This window comes from Alexandromys fortis, unplaced genomic scaffold, assembly GCF_014885135.2.
Source record: "Alexandromys fortis isolate MF-2015 unplaced genomic scaffold, M_Fortis_MF-2015_v1.1 scaffold_183, whole genome shotgun sequence".
Lineage (NCBI taxonomy): Eukaryota > Metazoa > Chordata > Mammalia > Rodentia > Cricetidae > Alexandromys > Alexandromys fortis.
In genome coordinates this window covers 327,539-348,573 of record NW_026068079.1, presented here as the reverse complement: position 1 = coordinate 348,573, position 21,035 = coordinate 327,539, and the positions used below count along the sequence as shown (strand labels likewise).

General features: G+C 39.6%; 1 protein-coding gene across 1 annotated transcript in view; it reads right to left on the bottom strand.

The window, feature by feature from the left end:
• Astn2 (astrotactin 2) overlaps nt 1-21,035 on the bottom strand; it is a 671,847-nt gene that overhangs the window by 381,110 nt on the left and 269,702 nt on the right. The window contains exon 9 of the mRNA XM_050121817.1: nt 1,160-1,310. Coding sequence (XP_049977774.1) covers nt 1,160-1,310 — 151 coding nt within the window. The remainder of the gene's footprint in view (nt 1-1,159; nt 1,311-21,035) is intronic.

Genomic DNA, 21,035 nt, shown 5'->3' with positions numbered 1-21,035 from the left:
TGAGTTGAGTCAACAGATCTCCTGAGTTCTCACTCAGATTATTGTTTGAGACAAATCCGCAGCAGTCTGCACTATAAAATACTCCAGGTTATGTATGTAAGAAAAAAAGAAAGGTAGATATAGACAATAGCAAGATCACTACTACTTGCTCCGTGGGAGGAGGACGCCTTCAAAAGGGACAAAGATCTGAAAGCATGTCCACTGGTTTGATCCAAGGGCTGGCAGAGCAATTGATTATAAGTGAAGGTCAGGAAGCATTAAACAAGCAGCGTGTTCAAAGAATAGCATCGAATCAGGTCCACTTGGCTCTAGCATGGAATGAAGTCAAGTGAGGAGCACTGTGCAGGGCTTGGGCAGGAGCCAAATGAAGAGCGCTGAATGCCAGGCTGAGCCTGCCTGCCAATTGCAATGCTTTCCAAATGTATGTCTGGACTCTACCCACTTCAGCACACACGTACACATATACATACATGCACACATATCTACTTGTTAAAACCTGTAGTTCATGATACATGTACCCCTCTATAGTTGTAGCTCCAGAAGTTAAAATTTGGACAACCACTGTAGGTCATTCTTTAAAAATGAACTATCAAGTTCAGAATAAACAACATGGATCTTCACTTACCTTCTCCTGTGTTGTTATTTCACATTAGATACTAGCATCCCATGAAAGACAAGGTCTCTTCCCTTTACCCTCACCCCCTGTTTTGTACATCTGTACCATTTTCTTAATACCAAATTGATCCATGCTTGCAAAGCCATTTCTGATACTACTTCCCAAAAAGTCTATTACTAATCTTGGGTCTCAACTGTCACATCTTCTAAACCACACAGAAGAATCATAGTACTATTTTCATCTTTTTACATCCCCTTGCTTGCACCATGTTGACAGAGCTAAGACAGGTTGTGTTTTAATATCAGAAGCATTACAAGCTTCTAGAATCCAAAACTTCTTAAGAAGGACACTTAATTTATACTGTCTCATTTCCTTTTTCTAAAATTTCTAAAATGTAACTTTCATCATCCCAGTTCACAGAAGAGGAAACTCCAGAAGCCAGGTAATTGGAGGACACAGAAGCAGGAGCTTTGAGCACCATGATCCTCTTTCACCTATCCCCTCTTGCAGAGGGGCTCAGTACATGCGGCAATGACCACTCACCACACATCCTGAGGAGTCCACCTGGCGGTCAGACACACACTTGAAGTTGCGTGTGCATCCCCCGTTGTTCCTTGAGCAGTCACGAACTGGACCAAAGGAGGACAGCAGGTCATTGATGGTTTCAAAGTAGGTGGACAGCATCGCTTCTTCCCTTGGAAAAAAGAGCATGGTCAAACCTCAGCGACATCTGCTTCACTGTTTTTTTTTTTAAATTAATATGTATTCAACACACTTGAAATCATTATTTTATTTATAGTTAGGAAAATAACAAATAAAGGGTTAAAGAGAAAACAGTGATGAGCATAGTGCTTATACCCTGCTTTTATTTAAAAAAGAGATTTACATCTTCCAATATTTTTTCACTTACCCACATGACTATGGAAGGTGGTTGGTTATGAGATTTCCATGTTATCAATAAAGAAGCTGTGTGTTAGGAATCTAAACTTTCTTTCCTAAGGACCACCAATCTTATAGTATAATAGAACTTAAGTTTGCATCAAGTTCCACCCGTATCCCACCCCCACGAAAGAAAACTGCATCCACGAGAATACTCAGCACTTGACCATATGTTTGTACAATTTTTAGAAATCTCTGTACAGCAACTCTATGATTCAATTTATAAAACTGTGGCCACAAAAGGTCGTAGGATTTGTCTACAAATTGTACAGGCTATAAATAAGAGAACTAAGCAAAAATTCAATATTCTGTCTCTCAAACACCAGAATATTGCTTTCAAACCTTTGCTTTCAGCTTGTACTGTTAACTGTCAATAATTCTTGTTGGGAGGTTCATGAGATTCTCTCCAAATGAGATTCCTCAAAGATACTGTTCTTTCTAGACCTGCCGCAAGTATGATGGTATTCCATAAGATGGATTCTATAATATGGGCAATAAAGACAAAAGTTTTGGTTGTTATTTTATGGATAAAGAGTTCCTCTGAAGTGATATGCTTGCACTGGGGTAGACACGATTTGTTGTGGAATATTTGTACTCTGTGTGAAGATGTATTGCTGTGATTTGTGTAGTAAAAAGCTGAACAGCCAATAGCTAGACAAGAAAGTACAAGAGGGACTTTCAAGCAGAGAGAGAACTCTGAGTGGAAAAAATGGAGTCACCAGTCACATGTGGAGAAAACAGGGTGGGCAGTACAGAGATGAGGTAATGAGACATATGGAACAACGTAGATTTTAAAAGTTTAAATTTATAACTTTATAAATTTAAGTTATAAAAATTAGTTAGGAACAAGTCTAAGCTAAGGCTGAGATTTTATAATTAATAATGTTCCCAAGTCATTATGTGCAGGTTGGTGGTCCTTATGAGAAAGTGCTACTACATATGGTGCTCAGCATGGAGCTAGAATATTGAAACACAGGACCTGAGAAAGTTAAGAAAAGTTCCGGACAAGGGGCCAGATGTGGCTTTCTAGTCTCATAGCATCTCAGGATGACTGATGTTTGCACTGCGCAGAGGTGTGGCTCCCAGCCTCTGCCTGTGAGTTGGAACCAGCCACAGGTGCCATGTAAGTGGAACTTGCAGCCTTTGGATTGGCCCTTTAAGGCTTGGCTCACACAGTCAGAGAACGTGGCCGAAAGACTGATATTCAGGTCCAGACACAGAAAGCTAATAAAAAGGTACAATATGCTTTAAAAGGTGCTTAGGTACTGAAGAAAGAAAAAGGAAAGGATATTGGCAGTCCTAAAAGAAAATAAATAGTTCACAAATAATAAATTTAAATCTTTTAAAAAGTAAAACAAAAAGAATAATCCACTAAGGATAGGAAATATTATAGCACAGGGAGTTTGGTCCTTAATATTGAATGTTTTTATAATGGGAGGTTCTCTTCCACCCACCAGTTTCTGAATAACTAATCTGAGGCTCAATATTAGTTACAAACTGTTTGACCTATTGACACAGGCTTATGATTAACTAGCTCTTGCTTACTTAAATTAACCCATTTTTATTTTTCTGTGGATTGCTACATGGCCATGGCTTTTTACCTCACATTTTGCTTCTCTAGTGGCTGCTGGCATTTCCCTGACTCTGCCTTCATTTTTCCTTTTTCTTTGCTTGGATTTCTCACCTGACTCTATTCTTTCTGGCTATTGGTCAAATCTGCTTCTTTATTAATCAATGGTAATAAGACATATTCACATCATACAGAAGAGCATGCCATATCATCTCCCCTTTTCTGTCCAATTAACAAGGAAGGTTTTATCTTTAACATTGTAAAATTACAAAAAACAAAATTTTTACCAAGCAAAAATTAGTTACAAATTTAATGTCTTTGTATTTGACAAAATAAAAGAAAATACTCTATCATCTATCCTATTTTTGTGAGTCTAAAGTTTAATATCTAAGTTATCTTTTATCACAACTAAGGAAAAGTTATAACTATCAAGTTTTCAACTCCATCAAAGATCCCAGAAGTATACCTGAATAACCAGGAAGTGCACTATAAGCAACTTTCAAAACTCTAGAAATGGCAGAGATATCTGGCTGTCTGGGCAGACACTCAAAGTTCTTCTATAACATTGGCACATCCATCTTCAGCTTATAGGTCTGGAGTTTCTGGTAGATTTCTCGGTGAAGCAGGAAATTTGAAGGACTGTCCTACCTCTTTTGGCAAATTTGTCAGTTGCTTTCTTTTGTGTCCTTCAGAATATCTGTAAAACTTTTTTTCTAAAATAGGAATGACCCACCTTGTTTTGGTAAGTTCAGCAGTAATATTCTGTGGGTCCTGTATATTCAGTTTATACAGAATATTGTCAATCAGTCCAGGCAAGAACATTTTCTTGCCCAAATGACTAACCTTGTCATTTTGAAAGCAAATTCCATAAAGAGCTTCTTTGATGCCCATCATTCTCTTAAAGTAACTAGTGTTGCATGAGCAGATATCTCATGTCCAAAGAATTCTAAGCTATTAAAACATTTCTTTGAGGTATTTGAAGATTACCTAGCCATCTGAAATATATCTTTGCATATCTACAAAACATAACTAACATGACTGTAAGCTTGACTGTATTATAAACAACTATTAATTTGCATGCTTGACTATGCATTACATTTTTAAATGAGCTGAATAAACATAATACCTTAAACAAGAGTAAAAATATATGTATGGTATAACAAAATTGATCTCAAACTTGTATCAGTATACCAAAATCTATACCAATAAGAAGCATTTTGAGATTAACAATTGTTTTTTGGATTAAAGTAGATTTAATAATTGCATTTTTCACCATTTCTATACTATATCCCCTCCCCCTTTTTTTTAGAAGGAGATTGACTATGACCATTTACCATTTATAACCTACCCTCTTTAAATGAAAACAAACATTTAAAATCAATATTTGGGGAATTTGGGAATAGTTTTCTCTGCTACTTCCTGCTGATTGGGGATGTTAGTGATCTTATGGTATCTTGAGAAAATTTAGAATTATGGTTAAATCTTGGCTGTAGTAGTCTATGAGGCTGCATAGTCTCAGCCATTTTCTTTGAAGTTGTTCTGTATGTTGGACCAGTCACCTAAGTTATCAGTCACATCTGTGACCTCTCAGAGGGTCTTACCGATCAAACCATATTAGCTTAGAAGGAATCCACAGCTTCTCATCTTTGGAAACAAAAACAGAACTTCTTTTCCAAAGCAACAAATCCTTAGATGCAAATTTTGTAATCAAGATACCTTTAGGTTGGTTTAGCTTAGCAGCCCTCACAATCAAATGTTTCTCTGCAATTAGCTTATTAACAGTCAAAATATTAAAAGAAAACACAATAGTATACACAATCCAGAATCTTTGTGTATTTTTCATTTTTATGTGGTTAATGAGCAGAGAATGATAGCTTCAGAGAGATACTGGATTGTGGAAGGGACTGTTGAATTAAATTAGTCTATGTACTTTAGAGATGTCCTGGCTTCAGAATGTAAGGTGGGAAATGAGTTGCATTGGGAGAGATGTTGTTCTTTTGTTTTTACAGGTAACAAAAGCTATGGTTTCCATCAAAATTAATCAAGATTGGATATTACTTAAAGATATGAGAGAAGAAGCCAAGAAAGAATAAAAGGTGACATATGTGCTGATCCCTTGACATGGAAAGAACTCCGAGACTGGATGATAAACCTTCTTGGCTACAGAGTCCTCATGACATGCCATCACATGCATATGTTGATATTTATTTTACAGTTTGGTCCAAAAAGACTTATAAAGTTGACAAATGCCTTTTACCTGCCCAAACATAGAACAAAAAAGTAATTTTAACTGACTTTTCACACTGCACACTACATACTTGTGCTAAAACAGATATGTGTGTGTGTGTGTGAGAGAGAGAGACCTTTAAATTTTATATGTTTTCAAAAGTAAAAAGAGAAAAAAGTAACAAACACTAATAAAGACAAATATCCCAGCCTCTGTTGCCATTTCCACAAAATTCTGCATCTGGAAAAATTTCAAGGCTGCTAGATGTGATGGTCTGGCTTCACAGACTATTCCAGCCATGACTTCAGAAAAACTCTACACTTGCCCATCACACAGAGATTAAACAAAAAAAATTCAGCTAACCCTCCCAGAACTTAATCACTATCCCAATTTTGTCAGGAACCCCTAAAGGTGCAACCACCCACAGATAACAAAAAACAATCTAGAGAATACAACACTCATATTGTCAAGAAGTGCAGTGGGTGGTTTATGGTCATTTCATGGATGTTTGTCATTGTATAGGAGGGTTGATTGCAAGTTGTTATTGGTCATGGTCATGAAGGAAACTATAAAAGGGAATTGGACTCAGGAACCACATTCCAAAGAGAAAAGTGGGGCATTTGAAATGATACGATAAAAGGATAGATAATGAATCTCCTTTCTAACTAAAAAAGCAACTACAAGTCTCAAATATTTTAGAGGTATAAATTTCTATATATTGATACAAATTTAAAATTATTTTTGATATATTGTATAAATGTTCTACTTTTGTTTAAGGTATACAGCTCATTTAAAAGTGTAGTGTAAACTTTTAGTCCTTGAAACTTATTGTTACAAACTATTTATGATAATTAAGCAATACCAGTTAGTTGTTAGTCAACTAAAAATCAGATTTGTGGTCATGCTAGGTATGTCTTCAAAGTCAAAAATAGATATATTTTACATAGACAGATGGTCTTTAAATACTTCAGAGACATACAGAATATGACATTTAAGAGTTTTTAATAACATAAGACTTTTCATAACAGTGAGACATGTCTCTTCCTGGCAGCACCTATTTAATTCAAAGAAAAGATGACGGGCATTAAACAACCTCCATATGGAATGTGCTTTCATTGTTCAAAGCTAGGCACTGGGCAAGAAACTGCCTTTGCTTTGAGTGCTAACAGTATGCTGTTCAAATTGGACAATCAGGAAACTAAATAAATGACTGCCAAACTTTTCCAAGACAAGATAGGAGATTCTTTCAAAATTCTTCCTTCACAGAAAATTCTATCATATTTTCTAGGCCTGTAGGTTAAAGGTGGATGCCCCAAATGTTGCAGAGGAACTTTGGGTGACTGTACAGCCAGCCGGATGTCTTTATTCTTTCTATAGCTTTGGAAGTTGTTTGCTGTGTGCTTCCTGTTTACTCAGATAATATTTTATCCTTCTTGGGTCTCTGATGGTGGTTGAACACTAGATATTACCAAAGAAATTTTAAAAAGAGACATAAAGTTTATAAATGTTGAAAGATATTAAAGTTTAAGTTGTTTATCTAAGAAAGCATTTTGAGGTCTGAAAAAGTATTTTTAGGATAGTAATACAGGATACAATAAAAATTAGTTTAGGTAAAAACTTCATATTCCTCAAGATAAAATAGAAATATAATATTTTCTCCAAATATACCAAATTCTAACTGACTGGACATTGTGTGTTTAATTCTTACCTGAAAATTGTTCTAATTGTATATAGTTTTACTATGTTAGATTTTAAACTTTCCTTTTTATTTAGACAAAAGAGAGAAATGCTGTGGGATACTTGTTTACTGTGTGAAGGTGTATTGCTGTCATTGGTATAATAAAAACCTGAACAGCCAATAGCTAGGCAGGGGAGCATAAGCAGGACTTCCTGGAAGAGAGAGAACTCTGAGAAGAACAATGGCAGGGTCACCAGCCCGATGCGAAGGAAGCAGGATGGGTAGTACAGAGATGAGGTAACAAGTTATGTGGAAGAACATAGATTTTAAAACATGAGTTAATTTAAGTTATGAAAACTAGTTAGGAACAAGCATAAGCTAAGGCTAAGCTTTCATAATTAATAAAAAGTTTCCATGTCATTACTTGAGGCTGGTGGTCCCAGCAAGAAAATGCTACTACAATGATTACTACACATGTAATATTACTAAGAAGCCCTTACTGTTGGTGGGGAAAGGCAGTGTCTTCTTTCATTGAGATATAGTTCAGAGATCCCAGAATGGAGAAAAGAAATCATAATAGCAGAAAGAGCTGATGACAGATACTAGCAATGATGAGTCCCAGTCCTTCTCTGTTCAAGCCTGGAGTTCCAGGTTGAATTTCCAAACTCAATTTATTTTTCTAATCTTACTCTTTTCTGTCTGATATCTATATTGATTGGCACTGAACTTGGCAGGCTCTAGTTCTTATTAGATATTCTTTTGTTCAGTAACTTCTCAGTCCTTCCATAAGGTACCTAGAATTCTTTTCTTGTCCCTCACGGGTCTTCATAATTCCTTTTCTGGATACCTATTTGTGATGGCTTTTTTAGTTATCACCTTGAGTACATCTGGAATTAATTAACACCCAAACTTCTGGGTACACCTGTGAGGGATTTTTTTTTTTCAATTAAGTTATTTGAAGTGGGAATACCGACTTATAAACTGGGCCACACCTTTTGCTGACAACTTGAATAAAGGACATGGAAGAAGACAGCTTTTTTTGCATGCTCTCTCTAGCTCTCTCAGTCAAGTCCACTCCTTCACTGATATTAGAGTCTATTTATTCAAGATTCTTATATATACTGAAGATCAGTTGAGACATCCAGCATTATGGAATGAACAACTACAGGATTCTTGGACCTCCCTTTTGTAGACAGCCTTTTGTGGACTACCTGGACTACAGACTGTAAGACATTTTAATAAATCAAATATACATACATATTCATGTTTATGCATATATATACATATATGTATATGCTTCCTTGCCCCCCATGGCTCTTCATAATCTTTCTGCTGGATGTTTATATATGTACATATACATACATACATACATATACACACACACATATATATATGTATATATATAATTGGCAAAAACAAGCGAAAGTTTCTATTGGTATTTTATGAAATGTATATTTATTAATATAAATATATTTAATAATACATTCAATTGATTAGTTCTCTTCCTTTAGAGAACCCTAAGTAATACACTATTCAACCATTTTACCCTATCCTCATATTTTCTACTGCTTTTTTTCCTGCTTCTCGCTATTTGAAAAATGAATTTTAAGTCAGCTGTCATAAAAACAGATTCTGGAATGCAGTTATACACAGGGGAATGATTGTAGGCCCCTCTTGGTAGATGCATCTGCACAAAGAGAGCAAGTCAGGATTTGGTAAAAGAACCACAGTAAAGGCTCAGCTAATCCCATGGGGAGCTCAGGGATGGGATAGGATCTTTATTGACATCCCAGATGATAATAAGAGATCTGCACCTCTGCATTTCTACATCCTCTGACCATTGCAAAGACTGTAAAATGGAATTGAGCAAGTGGGTGCTATTGGACAAGGCATTTCCCTTTTGCTGACGGGACAAGAGAGATTCAAGGCATCAACCACCTATGCTCCATCTGGAGGATGAACAGTCAGCCCAGAATACAGAAGATGGATCAGTATGTGCAGAGTGAGTGGTCCCAAAATGCTTGGAACCAGAAGTGTTGTCTACTTAAGAGTAGGGAGCAGTGTAGACGGCATAGACTTAGCTTATTCAGCACCCAGTCCAAAAATCTAAAGTTCAAAATGCTGTAAAATCTGCAATTTTGAGCATCATCTCACAACCTGTATCCTAACACATCTCTCAGAATGTTTAATCACATTTTCCTTCTGAGATACACATTTCCAAATTCTTTTCCTGATGAAATGTCAAGGTACCTTGAAACTGATTAAATTCATACATTAATTTATTTACTCATATATACATACATGTATACATAGATTTTACATGCTTATTAACTGGCAAGTTAATACTCACTAGACCCTGATCTATGTTCTGGGATACAGCAATGGCCCTGGACAAGTCCTTACGGCTAAACCTATTTGTTATCTTATTGATAGAGCCTTCTCTTCTCACTGCATGGAATTCCTTTATCTTGCGAATACACTGCTTAAATCTATGATATAACTAATTGTCATTACCAGTTCCATTGTCTACTAGGGAGTCTGTATGCTTTTTGGAAAAAATGGTTTAGGATTTGTTCATTCATATATGGTTCCCCAAACAGAGCCTAGAGGAATATGGGCTAGGTGTTTTCAAATAAAACAAAGAAGACACCAGAAAACAGATTCAGGCTCCACAAAACCTGTACTTTTGTAAAGATTCTACCCAAGTAGTACATGCTGGTCCATGGTCCAACCTTTTTTTCCCATTCCAGCTCCTTCCTGTTGTTCTATAGAAAGAGACAGTGGAAATAATATAAGCAAACTTGTGTGATTAACCCTAACTTAGGATGGACATAGGTGACAAGTATAGGGAGGGGGATATAACAGTAATAAAATGAAGTTCTTAGAAAACTTGTCATGTTTGATGCATGGAAAGAGGTGAAGATATTGGTAAGATACAAAGTTTTAAAATGCCAACACAACCAGAGGTATTAGAAAAGGCAAGGGCAAATAGGAGATATAAGCAGAAGAAAGGAGATTTGAGAAAATGAGAACAAGAAAGGATACAGGCATAGAGAAATGGCTAGGTAAAGAGAGAAACTGAGGCACAGATACACAGTGTCTTAGAGCAAAAAGAGTAAAGAGAAGTAGAAAATAGATAGGAAGACGGAGAGATAGGCAGGCAAACCAGCAGGGATGGCAATACATACACAGGGAGTTCATCAGAGGTTAAGTGCCAGTCAAATGGGGACAGAAGAAGTATATGAAGGCAGAGATAAAAATAAAGATAGAATAAGAGAAAGATAAATAAAGGACTAAGAAAATACTTAGAAAGAGAAGAGGCAGGGATAAAGAAAAGATGAGAAAGATTCAGAAAGACAGAGAGGTAAGTGAAAGACAGTATGGGAAATAAAAGACTGACAGAAAGGGAAAAAACAAAGAGGAGCAAAAAAAAAAAAAGCAAAAGATGCCACCTTTCTGTGGGACCTGGAGACTACCGATGAGCAGACTGCTAGCTCTTAAAAAGATCCATACTGCATGAACATCAGTTAGACATGCAGAGCACTACCTAGAACACAAAGGCCTGACACACCGCTCTTGCTAAGCCAAGAGAAGCAATTATGTCCAGACAGGAAATGAAGCAGCTAAGCATACAGAGAAAAGGAGTCCAGGGCAGATAGCACTTGCCTTTTCTCCCTAAAGCCTGAGGACTCAATCCATCATGCTGGCCTGAGTCTAGGCTCGGGGTCTGCTGTATTTCTGAGCTGCTCCAGTAGCATGAGGAGGCATGAATAAAGCATTTGATGAGTGCCCCAGAGACAGAGGCAAGTTGCACTGATAGGCGTAGGATAAGGGTACCTGAAGACCTGCATGAGAATCCAGTCCTTGAAAAAAATCACCACCGTCTTGCCAATTCATGATTTGGGGCACATTCTAAGTCGCTTCCCTTCCTATGCAGTTCCTTGTGATTTTTCAATAGCCCTGTCATCTATAGATTTTTTTCCTTCCATTGGGCAGCCTCAGGGAGTAGATTTTAGGTGAGGTTTGTCACTTTCCCTGATCACTCAGGCAGGGGAACACTGTGCACACATATCCACTGGAGTTTTTCCATGCCACAGTTAAACATCAAAAAATTGTTGTTGATGGCAGATTAGAGCTCCCATAGCAGTTAAAGCAGTAAACATCAGTGTCCAGTTCCTCTATGGCTTAGAGGAAGATGGATGGGAATAGCCTGTTTGTTCTTTATGCAAGTCCCACATTGTTTTCTGGCCCCTTGGTGTGTGGTCTGCAACACTATCAACCAGCACAGGAATGAAAGGTCCAAGCACTGTGTTTCTTCACTGGAGCTGCAAATCAAATACCACAAACTGGGTAAACTGGACCCATTCTCTCCCAGGTGTGGAGATTTTAAGTCACAGGAGATGGAGGTATTGACAGAGCCATGGTCCCTCAGTATCATATGGGGGTAATCCTTCTTTGTTTCTTCATAACTCCTGAGGCCTCCTGACCACTCTCAGCTCTCCTTTTCCTTGCTTGGAACCTCACAATCCGATATCTACCAATATCTTGTAACAGGAGAATTGCAAGTCTTTCTTCCTTGTGTCTGCATGTAATTCCCACTTCTTTAAAGGACATTGTTCCAGGCAGTGGTAGCACACACCTTTAATTCCAGCAATTAGGAGGCAGAGGGAAGTGGATCTCTGTGAGTTCTAGGCCAGCCTGGTTTACAAGAGCTAGTGCAGGGACAGGCTCCAAAGCTACACAGAGAAACCCTATCTCAAAAAACATAAAAACAAAAAAAAATATAATAATAAAAATAAATTGCTAACTTCTAAGATGTGAAAGTTTGTAATGCATCCAAAATTCATGATGAAATTTAATAACATAACATAATTTATACATAGGACCTTCAGGGGGTGATGGTGATAGAGGGTGATGGTGATAGAGGGTGGAGATCAGGCAAGGAGAATCAGACACCCTATTGCAGAGACTCAAGCCCTTTGATTGCCCCCGCCACATGTTAAATGGAGTTGTATCTTCTCACCCTTTCAGAGGACACAGTTTTCAAGATTCCATCTTAGGAGCAAAGACCAGACTCTCAGCAGACAATGACCCTGTTGGTACTTTGATCATGGACCTCTTAGCTCTGGGATTATGAGAAATAAATTTCTGTTCTTTATAAACTAACCAGCCTATATGTTTTGTTACAGCAGAAGAAAGAGCTAAGACATCATCCTGTTAGATTGAGGGCACAAAAACCTTGAATTCAGTGCTGCCTGCTTCCAACAGTCGCATTCTTTCTTCTATGTGAAGTTTCTTCTGAACCTGTTTTCTTATCTATAAAATGGGAGCTATGCCTGTTTTGCTTTTAACTCTAGACTGTTATAAAAAATACAATAAATTGATATATACAAATGTGTTCTCCAAACTTGAAAACACACTCAATGTTCACTCATTCAATAAATATTTGAGTACTTACTGCATGGGAGGCACTAGGTTAAGAATGATTCCAGATTTTATTTAACTTCTCTGTAATTTGCTTTCTTTGCAAAAGTGTAGACAGTGTCTACATATTTCCAAGTGTTTCTAGCCCTCACAACCTAACTCGGCTCCTTTACCTACTGGAAAACTCTGTCTTCACAACAGAGTCAGTCAGACCCCAGCAGGTTTGGCGAGTCTCCAGCCTGACTGGGCAGATGCCATTAGCCTCCTCAGACTCTGCGTCACACAGAGTGAGCATTAGGCAGGGCAGCTGAGAACAGATATTACAGACTGGCGTTAAGAGATGCCAGGAAAGGTCTGTGCCACTCAGAGAGGTGTGAATGTGTGACTCAAAGCCCCCACTGGCGCACACTAATCATTCTCTGAAACTTTGCTTTCTGAGCTACAGTGAAGGAACAAGATGCAACAGCTACTTGAGAGCAGTCAAGTTTTCCTCCCACCTCTCTTTCTCAGTACCCCTTGCTGAAGTCTCAGACTGTGTCTTAAAAGCTTCATCTGGAATCTCAGACTGCCCTGCAGCAGAATACAAAATGGTGAGAAACCGAGATATATATATATATATATATATATATATATATATATATATATATGTTTCTGTTTCTCATTTTTTTTTTAAAAAAACATGACTCTTAACTTCAAGCTTCCAGGTTCTTATTAAAGATGGGCTTACTAATATCCAGATAATTGAGTTTGCATGCATGGAAAAGAATCTCAGTAATGAGACTGAACTACTCGGTAATGCCAAGTATAGGGTAAATATCAACAGCTGGTAATGCATAGTATGATAGACATTGTAAAAATCATGCCTTAAAAGTGTGAGGAGCCCATGCAAGAAATAGGGAGTGCCTGTAATCACGTGATCCATTTACCCACGTTAAGTGTTCCCTGGGTATCTGACTTATTCTGGGCACTGGGCTGTTTTCTGGACGTGATATAGCATGTACTAGAGGCAGTAAAACTACAAAGCAATATTGAACCCAAGAAACCAAGGATGGGTAGCGATCCATTAAAAAAAAAAAAAAAGGATGGAGCGGAAAATGGAGTTGCACCAAAATGAACAACACTCGGCCTGGAGTAGAAGAGGGTGGGTCCTCTGATAGGGGGATGCTCATGAAATGCAAAAAGACTAGATTGTCAAGAAAGCAGGGGCTGCAGGTAAGCTATGGGGGTCTGTGTCAGGCACTGATGAGTCCTGGCCTTTATTGTAGGAGCTGTGGGCTTCACAAAAGGATTCTTGCAGCACTTCTAAAGTTTATTTAGGGTAAAGATGAGGGTGAACAGTTTGTAAAATAAAATATAGCAACATCAACTATGACAAGCACTTGGTAATAATAACTGTTTGCATTCACAATGGGTGACACAATTATTTCAGCACTATGAGTGTCCACCCACGTACTCTATCCCAAACACAATCATGCAAATCATAAATCATCCCACTTTACAAAAGAGACTGAGACATCATCTTGAGGATTAGCTTGTTGGAAAAGCAACAAAGATAATGCACGCAGTCTGAGAAGGGATAGTGTGGTGGTTTAAGTGAGAATGACCCTCAAAGGCTCACAGACTTACATGCTTGGTTCCTCGTTGGTACAACTGTTTGGGGAAGGATTAGAAGTTGTAAGGAGGTATGTCTCATGGGAGTGGGTAGTTGGGGGTTCAAATGCCCATGTAAGGCTCTCTCTTTCTCTCTCTCTCCTGTCTGTCTGTTTCTCTCTCTCTCTCTCTTTCCTGTCTGTCTGTCTCTCTCTCTTTCTCTGCTTGTGGGTTATACTCCACATCTGACAGAGGGCTGGTCTCCAAAATCTATGAAGAACTCAAGAAACTAGACATCAAAACACCAAAAAAATACAATTAAAAATAGGGTATGGATCTAAACAGTGAATTCTCAACAGAAGAATCGCGAATGACTAAGATACACTTAAAGATTTGTCTAACATCTTTAGCCACTAGGGAAATGCAAATCAAAACAGCTCTGAGAAGCCATCTTATGCCTGTCAGAATGGTTAAGATAAAAAAAAAAAACACTAATGGCAGCTTATGTTGGAGAGGATGTAGAATAAGGGGAATACTTCTCCACTGTTGGTGGGAGTGCAAACTTTTATAGACACTTTGGAAATCATTATAACAGTTTCTCTGAAAATTAGGAATACCTCAAGACACAGCTATACCAATCTTGGAAATATACCCAAAGGATGCTCAATTCTATCACAAGGTCATTTACTTAACTATGTTCATAGCAGTGTTATTCATAATAGACAGAACCTGGAAATAACCTAGATGCCCCTCAATGAAAATTGGATAAAGAAAATGTGGTACATTTACACAATGAAGTATTACTCAGTTATAAAAAAATTATGACTTCATGAAATTTGAAGGCAAATGTATAGAACAGGAAAAAAATCATCCTGAGGTAACACAGACCCTGAAAGACAATTATGGTATTTACTTACTCATAAGTGAATATTAGGTATAAGGGAAAGTAAAGGATAACTAGGTTATAATCCACAGCTCCAGAGAGGCTAGGTAACAAGAAGGGCACAAAGAGAGGTGCATAGATTTCTCTGGGAAGGGGAAATAGAAGAGATTTCTTGTGAAAACTTGGGGCAGGGAAAGGATGGGGGTGGGAGGGTTTGGGCTGGGCAGGTTGAGGGCAGGATGAATGGAGAACATAATGGAGATATCTTGATAGAGAGTGCCATTTGGGGGTTAGGGAGAAACCTGGGGCCATGAAATTCCCAGGAACCCACAAGGATGACCCCAGCTAAGATTCCTAGCTATAACAAAAAGGGTACCTTAAACTAGCCATCTCCTGTAATCAGATTGGTGATTACTCTAGTTGTCATTAGAAAGCTTTCATTTAGTAATTAATACAGATGCAGAGATTCACAGCCAAGCACTGGGCCAAGGTCTGGGAGTCCTGCTGAAGAGAGAGAGGAGGGATCATACAAGCCAGGGGGTCAAGATCATGACAGGGGTACCCACAGAGACAGGTGACCTGAGCTCATGGGAGCTAATGGATTCTGGACCAACAGCTGCAATGGGACCTACCTAAGCTCTCTGAATATGTGTGACAGATGTGTAGCTTGATCTGTTTGGGGGGGGGCTCCTAGAAGCAGGATCAGGACCTTAACCTGATGGTTTCCCATGCTGGGTTTCCTCGCCCAGCCTTGATGCAGAGCGTGGAGCTTAGGCCTACCTCAACTTGAAGTGCTGTGCTTTGTTGACACTCATGGGAGCCCTGCATCTTTCTCAACAGAGATAGAGGAGAAGTAGATGAGAGGTAGAGGGGATGTGGGGGCAGGAGGTGAGGAGGGAGGGCAAATGTGATCAACATTAAAGTAAATATAAGATTTTAATTAATTAAAAAAGATATAAGCTCTCCAGTTACTGCTTCCATATCATGACTGCCTATGTGCCACCATGCGCCACACCTTCATGGTTATGTGTGCACCCTCTGAAACTGTAAGCAAGTCCCAATTAAATGCTTTCTTTTATGAGTTTCCCTGGCCATTGTGTCTCTTCATAGCAATGCAACAAGTAACTAAGACAGAGAGGAATTTGCTGGGACTGCTGTGGAGGTGAATCACCCTTGGCGGGAGAGAATGTTTCACAGCATATCATATAACAATGAGGCTGGCATCTTTCAGGAATCTAGGAGCACTTTGATTTCACATGAGCTACCTCATTCAGTTCTTGCTTTTGTCCCATAGAGTGCACTTACTAGCCCATTTTACTCTTACATAAAAAGCGGATGTCCAAACAAGTAGTCCTTGCCTCTTGCAGATCTGAGAAGATTAGCAGAGAACCCGGACCATGGAGCTAGGCTCATCATGTGAGTGTGTCTGACTCTAGCATCCTTGGTGTCCTGGTTTCGTCTTTATGATTCTTTCTTATCCAGTGATTCTGGGAGTGGTGTAAAGATGACACTTCATGTTCCTCTAGCAATTATAGTTTGCACTAATTTAGGTGGAGAGAATGGATTGCTGAGCAGAGGGGTCTCATAGCTTCCTGTGAGCATCTTGTGTCTTTGAGTAGCTTGCAACTTCCTGCATACTAAGAGACTCCTTGCTCACATTCCCGGTATGCTGAGCATGCTGCAGCTGCTTTCTATATAAGGACATAGCAAAAAAGATCAGAGTGGAACATGGGCAAGGCTGATTAGCTATGTGGCCTTGGGAACACAGGGAAAAGGATGATGATACCAATTGCTCATCTGTAAAACAGACAAAGGCATTCAACTCACGGGGCTGTGGGTCAGAACTCAATGAGTTAAAAGCTATTAAAGTCCTCATCATAACCAGGCTCAAATGGGGATCTTCACAGATAGCCAGCATGTTTCAGAATGTATTTGTTCCCTAGATAAGTATTTACCCACATTCACCATGTAGGCTGGAGTTGAAATGTACACCAAAGAGCCAGACAGCTGTGGTTTGAGGTTTGTTAAATGGGACAGACCCTGGATAGGCACCTGTCTCTGTAGTAATAGGCATGTCTGTTCCTAAGCCTAGGCTTATGCTTGGGCACTTCCTACCACTGTGTCTGCATATCTCTCTCCATGCCTGTGTCTCCATTACGTATCTAAGGATGGAATTATGAACTATGGTGGATGCTCTGAAACACTGCACACCAAAGGAGCATATGGCAGAGATCTGGATCTCATGTAGAGTGAAGGTGTTGCAGCCAGGGGAAGGTTTCCTTGAAGAGTATGACATCCACAGTCAACTCAGCCTGTGGCCTGATGGTCATAAGCCACAAGGGCTTCCTCAGAAGTGTCCTGTGATGTCTTTCCCACCTCCACCATTTACAGTGACAGTGGTGTGCACCTCAGCCCCAAGGCCATCTTTCTTCTTCCCTGTACTTGCTCTTACTACTCAGTAACGGAAATTCTCTTTCTCCCCTCCCTCCCTCTCTCCCTCTCTTTGAGAGTCCCACCATAATTTTTTAAAAAAGAAAAGACAGCAAACAAGGTTCAGTGACAAATACTGAATCTTGGGGATTATTTATTTATGAAATACCCACATGGAGTTACAGACTGCCCCCCAGGACTCTCTTCCCGGAGAAAAGCTCATTATGGCAGCATCAGTGGTGGGAGGCCTCATTTTTCTGGAGGACTTTCTTAGAAAGCCTGCTCCTCCCCCAGCTGTAATTGCTCCAGGCGGCTGGGAGGTAGAAAGTTTTGTAGAGCCTGGGGTAACAGACAGACAGCAGAGCCCCCATTAGACAGCAGATGAGCCTACATTACCCAGAAGGGAACGCTCCAGCCTGGGGTGACAAGTGCAGGATCTAAGTCCAGCTCTGTCTCCCTCAGCTCTGTGTCTGCCACTATCTTTGGGCCTCTCATTCCACACATTAATCGGGTGATCTCAAGAGTCTTTCCAGTTCCAGTTGTCCATAATATTTTATGGCTTCTCAGAAAGACTGTCAGCTGATTTCAGTTGTCCACTGTTCATGTCATAGATAAGGAACAAGCATAAGCATGGAGAGGCATGGTCACACCTGAGGAAATGAAGGAGCTTATAGCTATCAGCAGTGAAATAGGAATAGATACCAGAATATCACTGTGAAGAAGATGAGGGCTCAAAACATAGCCATGCCACTTATTAACCCTCTGAGCATCACTTCTTCCTACAGAAACTGTTGACAATAATACCTAATTCTGACATTACCAGGCAGATCCAGAGATAATGACAATCGCAAGGAGGGAGGGGATGTGTCATGGTCCACATTGACCAATGTCATAAACAGCATCTTAAAATCAGAATGATTTAAAATCACAATGAATAGTTGAATCAGAATAAATGAATGTATCAACAGATGGACACATGAAAACACCCTGCAAAAGCTAGACCTAAGCACTTAGTGAGGTCACTGTGCTCACTTCAACTTAGGGAATGACCACTACCAGCCACAGCAGGCTTTTCCTACAGCCTGAAAAGCACTCAAATCCAGAGAATTTTCTTGCATATGTTTTTGCAATAATATCTAGAATTCTTTCTCAGCCTAGTAAAGCCTGAGGCCCCCCCACATCTTATAATCCTGTTTTGCATGCATGGAGCCAAATACAAAAGCCTTCTAAAAGAAATCATTTATCAAAATCTTTTTTAAAAACGCCGCTTGTAACAAAATAATATATATGCTACTTTAGTGACACATCAAATTAAAAGATCCAGTACCAGATGCAATAATAACCATAAATTCAAAGTAGCAATGAGCATAAGCTATATTTTAAGGCATCTGTAACAAATGAAATATGATATCAAGCTCTATGTAATTTTCATTGGTGACAAAGGCACAGATGCTCCTAATACACCCATGTTCGTTGCTGCTGTTTGGGAGTGAGGAATGCTAAATTTCAGTGTGAGTTAGCAGAAATTGTGTGATTTACCTATGTCATTTCTTGGCTCTCCATCCTGCCCTCCAGGTTCAGGACTACAGCCTAAACAGACTCCTGGCTGGATAAGGTTCTTCCCCAAATGCATGTCACTTGGTGAAAATAAACCGATTCTTGGGTCCAGATAGGAAGGAGACAGGAAATTAAAAAACTCAGCTATGATCACACTAATATAATTACATCCTAGAGAGTCCCATAGGATATGAAGAAGCAAACTATAAAATTTCCCAGGGTTTTGTCATTGCAGAAGTCACCTCCCTCCCCTGACTTCTGTCTCCTCATTTGTAAATGTCACTGCAGTGTTCTCTAAAAGTGTGGCTGTGGACCTGGCTGGAAGACACTGTACAAGGATGCAGCTCCTTGTCCCTGTCTCCCTTGCCTCTGTTTTTTTTTTGGGGGGGGGTACTTTATTACAGCCACCACAGTTACAGTTAATCCTGAGGAAGGAACATGGTAAAGGTACCGTTTGAAAATTTTTGAGCATTTTCTGGGTGTCATGTCCCATGTTAGATGTGCCCTCGGGAAGCACACAGGCTAGGGTGGAGAACACAGGTAAAGCCTTTGAAATAGACTGAATGAACACATAGAGATAGATGTGTACAATCAGGTCAGGATATCCTCACAAAGAAGTGACGATTTCTTCCTGATCTGAGTTGAGAAGCCTTCCTAGAGTAGGACAGATACAAAGGATCTCAAGAAATCAGAGGACAATGATGATGTGGAATAAAGATAAAAAATGGTAGGGAATAAGCAGAAGGGAAGGGAAGACCTGATGTTAAATACCAGCATACAAAGAGACATAACATGAAGATCAGAGGCAGGAGGATTGCAGAAATTGGTGGCGAGCCAATGACTAAAGCCGTTGAAAACAGGAAGCCTATTGGTTTAGGTAAGTGTGCTGTGAAGCATTTTCGGCCCTAACCCTAAAATGACTAGATGAATTTACAGGGGAGAGCACACCGATGCTCAAAGTGGGGGAACTCTGGGGAAACTATTTTATTTTATTCTGTACAGTGAGGATGAAATCACTTCCTCCAAGCTTCAGCAAGGTTAACTGGAGCGGTCCTGAAGTCAGGCTCCATTGGACAGCTCCAAAATGCCTTAGCAGGAATCTTATTGATATCCTGAATGAATGCTATTTGAATAAGAGTAGGTCCTCTGTAGAGTCCACCCCCATCAGTTGGGCTTTGTCCCCTCACCCAATTGCAACAGCTATTCTGCTTCTTTTTTCTTCACTTTCCCTCTGCTGAGCCTGTTGGGAACCCTGGAGAGAGCAGGTGCACGCAGAAGAATGTGTTGCTCACAGTGGTTCTCCAGGGAGCAGTGAACCAATAGGTCCATCAATCTAACTGGGTCCCAAGTTCTGTTGCTCTCCTGCCTCACTTGGGCCTGTCAGAAGACTCTGCTCCTGCTTCTGTCCCAACCAGCCTGGCCTCTGCCACATTCTGGCAAACAGTACTCAGGATCAACACAGGAGTGGGTAACCATCTCTAGCCTCTCTCCTAGGGACTGCCAATGACACAGTGGATGCTAGAGCCCAAGAAAAGCTGACTTTTGCTGAGTCATGGGGACATCCTTCTGAAAAAGTTCTGGGTGGCAGGAGGAAGGGGTGCAAAGGGCCCCTTAGCTCTCTGAAACCAGTTTCTTCTTATTTACTCTACCATCATATTTTCTCTGCTGACAAATTCTCATTGCTTTGTCTAGTTATTTAATTCTTTCCTTTTTTCTCTCTCTCTTCTCTTCCCCCTCTCATTTTCTCTGTCTGTCTGTCTCTCTCTCCCCTTTAGTTTTTAAGAGTATTGTTTTCATCACACATTATTCTTATACAACTGTGTCTCTACCCTCTTGCTTAATCTCCTGACTCTTTTTACTGAGCCCTTCCTCATGTCAGTAGCCTACTTCTGCCTTCTTGTTACAGCATTCCATTACCCTCTCTACTCCAACACCCTTAAAATCTCTTCTCACCTTTCACGGTCCTGTTAATAGTTTCATCACATGCACACATATGGGTACACACACACACACACACACACACACACACACACACTAACACATATCTAGTTTCTGAATATAATAAAAATATTGTTCTTTTAGTCTTTCTGGATCTGGCTTATTTCTTTCAATGGTTTCCAG